The 9,493-nt window shown below is 39.2% G+C and overlaps 1 protein-coding gene across 1 annotated transcript; it reads right to left on the bottom strand.

Moving 5' to 3' along the window:
* Nucleotides 1–3,407: 3,407 nt before the first annotated feature.
* On the bottom strand, nucleotides 3,408–4,430 carry LOC140944514 (probable G-protein coupled receptor No18). The gene has a single exon (XM_073393641.1). The coding sequence runs from the start codon at nucleotides 4,428–4,430 to the stop codon at nucleotides 3,408–3,410; it is 1,023 nt and encodes a 340-aa protein (XP_073249742.1).
* Between the last annotated feature and the right edge of the window lie 5,063 nt (nucleotides 4,431–9,493).

Genomic DNA, 9,493 nt, shown 5'->3' on the forward strand with positions numbered 1-9,493 from the left:
GCCGGACAGGTCATTTTGAAAATTAAATATTAGTTTTTTTTTCCTCAAAATTTTCCCTGAAACCCACCATTGTCGGCCATACCCAATATATATTAGGCTTTGATAGACTGTGCTAGCATAATTTTTGGCATAATTCGTCATCACATGCATAATTTTCACCTATTTTCCAAAAAAAAGCACTACTAGCATAATTTGCTCTTTTGGCTTGTTTACAAAATTGTCGTTTATTGATCGTGCAACCAATGTTTTTGGTCGGACATCAGTGTTACAGGCAAATTTAAGTAACAAAATCATTTTTTTTCTCCGCACATTCATGGGACCTTGGACTCACAGGACGTTACACAGGACTTTTTCCACAGGAATCAACGCATGCGAATAACTATCTTGGTTACCCAAGATGGCGTCCAATTGCTGGTTGTTAATTGTTTGAGTTTTTATGGTTGTCAGACCATAAATAATAAATAAAATAAATAATAATAATGTAAATAGCGTGAATGTGTTTGCCAATTGCTTGTTTGTTGCATAGTTCCTGACAGAGGCCAAATTTAAAGTAAAACGTAGTAAGCGTAATCGCTGCATTTGTTGCTAAAATGAGCATAATTTATAACAACTATCATAACTATTGGCATAATTTTAGAAATATACAAGCACTGCTAGTTGCATTTAATGCCACTTTTGCCAGCACTGAATCTATCAAACCCTACATACCAGGAATAAATAGACTAATCTTGTTGGGTAGTCATGATTAATAGCAAATGGAAAGCGCCCTCGGACGTCAGGTATATAAAAGAGTAGGGATTTCACCAGCTGAAGTATATAACTGAAAGGATAGAGAAATTCTGTCATCTCGGTCTATAAAAGGCCCTTGAAGCGCTAAATGACGGGGTTTAGTGATTTATTTATCTTCAAAAGACAGCGCACTGTTTATAGTCCCATTATGGCTCTTGACAACAGTTAAAAGGGATGCAAACTAGGTATGTGACAGGGGTACCATTCGTCAATAGTAGGTATACGACAGGTGTACCTTTTCTGTCGAAAATGGTACATGTATATGAAAGGGTAAGGGGTTGGACCTCGGGGCGAAGTCTCCCCACATAGAACATTTTTTAGTAGCCCTTCTAAGCGAGTTGGGGGCTTATCATTTTTTTAAGGTATCGTTTTGAAAATAGAGAATTTAGGAGTTGTTAGAGATAACTCTGAACATGCTAGAACATAGCGAGGTGAAAATAGTTTTAACTTTCTTTTAGCCAGGGGAACAACCTGTGTCTATGTATCCCCTGTCATAAAGCCGCAAAACAAGCTGGAGACATCTGCATGAGGGCGCTTAATACAGCGTTAAATGTATGTAATTTTTTGGTCTCAGTCTAGAATTCTCTATGCAAAACCACCATGAATAGTTCTTTATTAACTGTATCTGTGACCTGTTTCCCATTGTATGGCATAAAAAAGGAGTGAATCCTAACTTTATCGCCATATCACAGTGACCTCTGCGCCAGAGGAGCCTGGGAAAGGCAGCTAGAAAGCGCGCACGGAAAGGGAAAGATGAAAAGTGGAAGAAGCCGAGGCGAGGCCTTTTTTTATTGCCGTCAAACAAGAGAAATTGCAAAAGCTTAAAAAGATATTTCAAAGGTAAAGTTATTATTTTCACTGCTCAAAAGTCTAAGGCCGGGCTAGTTATTTAAACGGAGTTTAGCTAGTGCCGAGCCCATGAAATTTGATGGGCTCCTGCTTGTGCTAAACAGAAACGTGGTCTAAGGCCTCATTTTCAGTTTGCCAAACGCAAACTCGGATTAAGTCTAAGAATTGCAACGCAAGTTAGATAACAGACTGAGTTTTAAATACAGGTTTCTAGTAATTTCCAGTAACAAAGCATTTCGTGCGAGAACGCGCGAGCAAGCTGCAAAAATGCGAGGCGCGGAGGAAATCCGGATGGCTTGTGACCCTCGGAATGGTTGCATCGTCATAATTCACGAGGTTTTCACCTGCGATATATACAAGACCCCTAAAAAGCGGAACACAAGGTTGGTTTCTACTGAGACTAAACACTGTACATTTGAGTAAGTCATCTGGCCACAAGTCTCGTCTAGAAGAGTTTGGTTAGATACACCTAATTGCAACAATCTAGCTTGCCATAGAGAAAAGCAAAAACAAAAAAGGCTAATAAAGAGTACTTAGCTATGCAAATAACAGAGTGATATTTTGATATCCTGAAAGCCCTTTTTAGTTCGGTATATTACTTCAATTTGACATCAGTTGGTCCAGGAGCGTAGCGTTCACGTACACAAATACGCGCGTGCGTTCAGATGAAATCTGGAAACTTTTATTACTATTTTCTAAAAGCATTTTTACCGTTAAGTTCTGATGACTGATAAATCTCTCGCATTATATTGGTGTCTTCCGCCCCTCTGAGAGGTAGACCTTTCGTCCTTTACTTGTAACTTCCTTGATGGCATCACTGCTTTACCCTTTATTTCGTAAACACTACATTATCGCAGGAGCCTATCGATATTACTAGAGATGTAAAATACCCTGAATAGACAAATAATTGTTGCATTTTTCTTCGCGTTTATTTAATGAAAATATCCTGCGGAAAACGCAGGGAATGACACTTCAGAACCCCTAAATTTGGAAACTTTTTGGTGGTGCATGCCCCCACATCCCCCTAATTTAGAGTGCCCTCGTCAGTTTAACTCTTCTTTCCGTGCGTACACCTTCAAAGTCTCATGATTGTCGAGTTAAGAGAAGGCAAATTGGTCACCATAAAAGAGATTTTAGTTTCATCCATAATTATTAGACCAGATCCCTGAATGTAACGAGCGTGTCTATTCCTATTGTTGTGAAGTATTTTGAAAGTTATTTTTAAGACGGATCCATCTTATCTTTTAAGTTTAGTTTTTGTTTCATTAAGTCTTGTTTTTGTCCACGTACTGTTTTCCTGTTTTGATGTTTTGTTTTTACTTGTACTTAAATTTATGCTTAGCTCGGGAATTTGCTTATTGTCATATTAGAAATGTTATTCGCTTGGATTGTCAGATGTTAGTTTTTTACAGGTGGTCGTGTTTGTGGTGTTAGAGCTGACCTTGGTTCTTTGGTAATTATTAGTTGCGACTGTGCGTAGGCTAATCTATTCCCTAACAATAGCAAACCTGTTGCAATGTAAGCGATAAGATATTCAATACTGAAGGTCTCCCGGTCAGCTAACCCAAAGAAAGTTAGTGTAAAAGTGGAAGAGTTACTGAGAAGAGTAAGAAGATTACGAAGAAAAAAAGCAAAGCTGTAAATCAGATTCCTGGTACCTGAGCGTGTAGCGAGCGCGTTGCGCATTTTTTAATTCCCTTTTTTCATTGGTCGATGGCAACGTCATTGCAATTTGGTGTACATCAGTTTTGCATGCTCCAGTGTTATTTTCATGCAGTTTGTATATTATTGGACGTACGATTAGATCTAGACGATCGAGAACTCGACTGGCTAAACCTGGCTGACAGCCGTCTGATTTGAATCAACCTTATAAACTCTTTCTTTACTTCCGGGTCCCTAAGTACATAGACAAATGGATTCACAGCGCTGTTGGAGTAATGCATCCATTTGACAAAATCAACCAGTCGTTGTAAACCTGGATATCCCGGCAAGCAGCGTGGGCAGTACACCGCGGTCATTAACAGCACGTAGAATGGAAGCCAGGCCAGGAAGAAAAACCCCGAGACAACGGTCAAAGTCATCGCTAGTTTGATCTCTTTTCTTAACTGGCTTCTCTCATTACAGGTTGTTTCGCACGCATGCTCAGTCATACCAGGTGTGTGGCGACTTAGCGATAGAGCGATGCGAAATATCCCAGCATACATTGCGCTGATGATCAATAGCGGGGCTAGGAAACCTACAGAGAAGAAGGTGGGAGCAAAAAAGCGTTGAAGTTTGAATAAATTTTGCAGCGGACTTAGTGACGCGACCAACGCAGCTGAGATCCAAGCCATCACGATTGTTCCAGTGTAGAAATATGATGGTAGTCGTTGGTAAAAGAACGGTCTCGACACAGACATGTAGCGCTCCACGCCGATGGCCGTTAGGTGAAAAACCGTGGTCAATGCGCTGAAAATGTCGAAGCTGATAAAGAATGAGTAAAGAACTTCACCTTTGCTGATTCCGATACCGGAGATGAGAATCCAGAGAGGCAAGGACACGATGCCCACGAGGCAATCTGAGCATGCTAGACTGATTAAAAACATGTTGCTCCGTCGGCGGAGTTTTCGGCAATGCTTGAAAGCGACCATAACCATCGTGTTTCCGGATAAAATGGCAAACGCAAGCAAAACCGAGAATATTAAAAACATGAGGGTATCAGCCTCAGATCTCACATACTTTACAGGTGCTCTTGAGCTGTTCAAATAACTTTGCGTTAGTCCGACAGAGGATAAGTTGTATTTTTCGGCCATTTTTCAACCCTGTGATATATTCCGCGATAGTCAGAGTACGATTAGTGAAACAAACTAACAAACAACGCCTTAAAACCCACGTATAAGTTCTTCTTGACTTCAAAGAAGCTGCTTACATAATCAATCACGGTTTTGTTTGATGCTTTAGAATTTACTTTCCGGCTTTTGATAACAACACCTGCAGTTGGCTCACAGCTATAAATGCTATTATTTACTTCCATTGACTCTTCTTGATAACATTCAGAGAATTTAGCATTTCATGAATAGTGCCTCTCATAAGATGATCTTTAGACACTGTTAATTATCAGCTGTATCAAGCATTGTGTCATTAATGTAGAGAGAAATTGGTTGTCGATCATTATTGTCACTATATTAAAGTTAGAAATAATGAGTCGCTATACAGCTGTCGAAGAAAATATCATTTTTATCAAAAATGAAACGGTAAGAAATGATTTATTACGCAATTCAATATTTCTTTCGGCTCATTTATCGAGTAGATTGAATATTTAATTGCTCTTAGCAAAAATAACCTGAAGGGATCGTCCAAGTATCAAATTACTACAAGCAGCATTATTGTCTGAAGCCTCTTATGAGGGTATATGTTCCCTTTTTCGTTTATTTCAAGTACCCTTATCGACCGCGGATTTGATCAAACACAAATAAGAATTTCAAGCAACATGATGTTTTCGGTTTCACGTTCAATATATTTTGATTGCCTCAAGTAACGAATGAATGAAGATCGATGTTTTGTTGGGTTTAATTATCTTGCAATTTAAGAACTATTTTCCTACCATGCTATTCCCACTGTCAAAATACTTTGCTTTTTCACTGTCTTTCCGGGCATTTTGTTGAAATAAGACTTCGGGAACAATGGAAACAGATAAGAGCAGAAAGCAAATAACTACAACTGATGTGGAAAAAAAATCATACACTGCCAAAAGAAACGGGGAATTTTTTATCTTCAGTGATTAAAGTGCAGCTGTTTGACTTGTTACTTATTGAAAATTTTTGAAAATATAAAACATCACGAAGTAGGACTGTAAAATAGAACAGCTTTATGTTTTCACCAGACTGAGCGCCTTCCACAGACTGAACACTGAGCTTTTTCAGATCTGACGAGATGCCGAAAAATCGTCAAGCAAGTCTGTCGGGAAATGTTGATCTTAAGAGAAAAAAACATTGTCCCAGTAAGCAAGTCTGGCTGATATCAAAAATTCGGCGATAGATGTATCAACAATAATAAAAATCAAAATAACTTTGGAAAGCTATGGAAGTAATTAATTAATATTATCTTTGGACAAATCGACAGAAACTTGTCATGTTTTATGCAGGTCTATAATTTTAGAAAGATGAATTGCATATTTAATCAGAGTCGGCAACTTTGAAAAGAGAACAAATAAACGAAACGATATCGCCGCCAGGGTATAGATTCTTCGGATTTTTCATTCGAGAAGTGATCATGACATCGCGAGATATTTCACGTGAGTTATAAAGACAAACTCTTTTTTTAAAGATGTTTGACTGGTAATTTTTGTGCTTCTTGAATAAAATATAATGTTGTATTGTGCTATGAGTGACTTGGTTTCCTACCGTATCAAGAAATTAAAAGTTGAGTCGCGCGTTCAAAAGTATTTTGTCTGCCCGTAAGCAATCTCTTCATTTCGCCACAGGGGGCTCTCACGTATGAAATTTATATAAAGATAACTCACTTTATTGATGCTTAAAATTTGTTTTCTTTGGCGGCCATTTGGTGTGTTAATTGTGTTGAGGCCCGGTACTGAAAATGCATGTTGGGGGGTATAAGGGGCAGTTGGAAAACTCTCGGAAGATCCGATCACTTCCCGAGTACTATGAGTGACAACTACTGCCTACAAGTTCTCCCTTCCTGCACATAAGCCCCTGGTTGTAGGCTCATCTATCTGAGCGAGGGGAAAAGCTGCGAGAGGCGATAATGTCCAAAATATAGAGCTTGCTAGGGGGCTGACAGAGACTGACAGAGGGCAAGGGTGGAGACATGGAATAAAGTGACTAAAGTGCGTCTCTTTTGATTTAAAAATCAAAGGTTTCTCTACGTTTGATGGTTTAAGAGGTTCCCTATAAAAGTAACAAGAACGAATACCATTTGGAAAGACAAAATCCACTCCTTCCGTGTAGTTCTATGTTTATATTTCCATTAAATTAATAAAAGAGTTTTTCTTTCGACACATGCAAGCGTTCTCCGTTTCTTTCCCTCTACTTTTCCCCTTAATGCATAGTTAACGCAGTTTACTGGTTTTGTCCTCCTTTCTGTAGGTTCAAGTCTACTTTAGTCCGTGAAGAAAACGTTAGGAGGGGTATTGTTTCTACGAGTAGGGGAGGGGAGGGTAATGAAGGAAAGTGACATTCCCCCTTCACCCTAGCGTTGTCGCACCAATTTCACACTAAACTCTTAGAAGGTATTGACTCTGAAATGATGGAGGTTGCTAAAGACAGTTCTGTGACAAAAGAAATGTGGTCAATCACCTGTGTAGGCGTCAATTCATTTGCGACGTAGACCATCCAAACTGAATCCTAGTTAGCCTACCAGCAAGATGTCGAGACGGGAAGAGAAGGGAAAAGAGCGATGGTTCATATCCTTAATAAGTAGGTGTTTCTATCCATACGTGCTTTTGTGTTTGGTTAATATCTGTCATGTTTGTGCAGCAAATCACAAATACCTTGTTATAGATCAATGAAATTGACCACTCCAGAAAATACCATAACATACCATAATGCTCTTGTTTGTCACCTCAAATTTTGCATAAGCATTGTTTTTAGTTTCTCTTGGGGCCATTTTAACTCCCAAGAGAAACTGAAGACAATACATAAGCAAAATTTTGGAGTGACAAACAAAGAGCATTATGGTGTGTTATGGTATTTCTGGAGTGGTCAATAGTGTTACGTTTGCTTTTTGTTGGGAAAGTTTCAATTCGAAACGGTCAAAGTAATGTTGCGCTTCTACGCTTTTCAAAATGCGATTGGCTAAGAAACCCCTCCCGTTTTTTTCAACTAATCATAACGTGGGTGTTCTCGTTTTTCCCGCGCTTATCAGCGGCTACATGTTTTAGTGCGAATTCTGATTGGTTTATCGTCACTGGCTAAACTAACTGGTTTGACAACACATTTGTATCTCTACAGCCTGCACTGTTGATCTCGTCTGAGGTCATACAACAGAGAGCATGTATATTGGCTATATGACGGAACAGGATAAAAAAAAAAAAAACTACGCAAAGTACTTTATTTCCATGTTGTTATAGTTGGCAAACTTGTAAAGCTAATTAAAAACAATGTGCGTACAGAATTGAACTTGAACTGATGCAGCTGTTGGAAGTTTTAAATGGAAGTGTTTTTTTTTTTCGATGAACTATTAAGGCCTGGTTCAAACGTGGCGCATTTCATATGTACCGAATTTAATGCAAATACAAAAACATCTATTGTTCTTACTTATTTGCATTAGGTTTGGCGCAAGTGAGATGCGTCCTTTGAACTGCGCCTTACGAGTCTATGTTGACGTGAATATTCTTATGAAACTTATAGGATATAGATTTAGGGGATATAAACCGGCAATATCTTGCAGACCACGAGGGGTACTCCCCATATTGGGAGTCTACGACTGAGAGGGGTACTCTTTGTCAGTTTCAGATATAATAAAGGAGAGCCGAGAGATTTCACTTGTTCAAGCATAAAAGTGTCAGGAAAGTTGGTATTTTTGCGAGTGGGGGCGGATTTAACAGGAGTTTTTCAAAATGTGTGAGTAGTATAGGGCGCAACGATTGGTCCGTGTTTTAAAATCTCATTAACATTAATTAAAAAAATAATTGACAAACGGTATATGAAGTCATGACCCAGTCCTGCTTGTGAGTTGAATATTGTAGGGGACTCTAATATACCCTGAAGTGACGGTTGATCACGTATTTGCCCGTGCGCTATTTGTTTCGCTGTTCTGGGTTTTAAATGAAAATGACTTGATGGCCTGAGAAAAAAGCCGACAATTTGCGACGCCACCACTGGTTTAACACGAAATGATGTCTGAGGAACAAGCGCAGAAATTCCATACTGATGACGCGTCACTAGACCTAAGTGTGGTGCTTCTGATTGGTCGTGCTGCGAGGGAAATTTGTTTCAACCAATAGGTCATTTGGCTACCACGATCAGCATCCTTCAGGGTTTTGCTTTCTTGTGCGATTTAGCACTTTTGTTGTTTAAGCCTCATGGGATTACCAAATGTAAATATGAAATGAAAAACGAAAAGGATTCTGGTCGTAGTAGTAAAATGACGTCATTGTGCAAATGGCCAATTAGAAGCACTACCCAGATCTGGGTAGCCTGCAAACAGCAGACGCATTTCCGGTCGTCGCTTCTCTCCCTCCGAAAAATAGCGTCTGCGAACTCGAGCAGCCAAACGATTTCCGTGACGTAAAACCTTTTTTTTTGATGTTGGCCTATCAGATCAAAGGATAGAATACATCTCGAATGACTCCTCGTGACCAGGCGCACTGGAATGTCTTGGATTTAGGCGAGTTACCGAATACGCTTTGGAACGTGAATTTCACGACCATCACAAGGTTTCCTGCGACGTTGAATGCTGACGTCTTTGTGAAGCAACTGCTTCTTAAGCTGTGTATGTGATGTGGGCCTTTATGGTAGTACGTGACATAAAACCCGGACAAAATAATCGCTACAGCGAAAGGAAAGCAACATAGCTTAATGACATCGCCCTCAGACTTATTTATTTAAATTTAACCAGCGCTGACAGAAGGTGGTAAATCAATTATACAGATACATCCTTGACTGATTCAGAAATCTCTGACAATCGCTCGTCAATAATATCGCCACAACACAATGATCAGAAATATTATAAACCTGGGCCAGACCCAGCGTGAAATAAATAGTTTCAGCAGTAAATTGATGACATTTCAGCTACATGACGCTTCGACTCATCTTATAAAAAACTATGAAAATTAAAACCTTGAAAAGAACATGAATTTAAAAAAATATAAGAACAAATATAAACTGCTTTCGATCTGATCAAAGTTCTGTCTGAA

The sequence above is a fragment of the Porites lutea genome, chromosome 7 (assembly GCF_958299795.1).
Source record: "Porites lutea chromosome 7, jaPorLute2.1, whole genome shotgun sequence".
In the NCBI taxonomy this organism is placed as follows: domain Eukaryota; kingdom Metazoa; phylum Cnidaria; class Anthozoa; order Scleractinia; family Poritidae; genus Porites; species Porites lutea.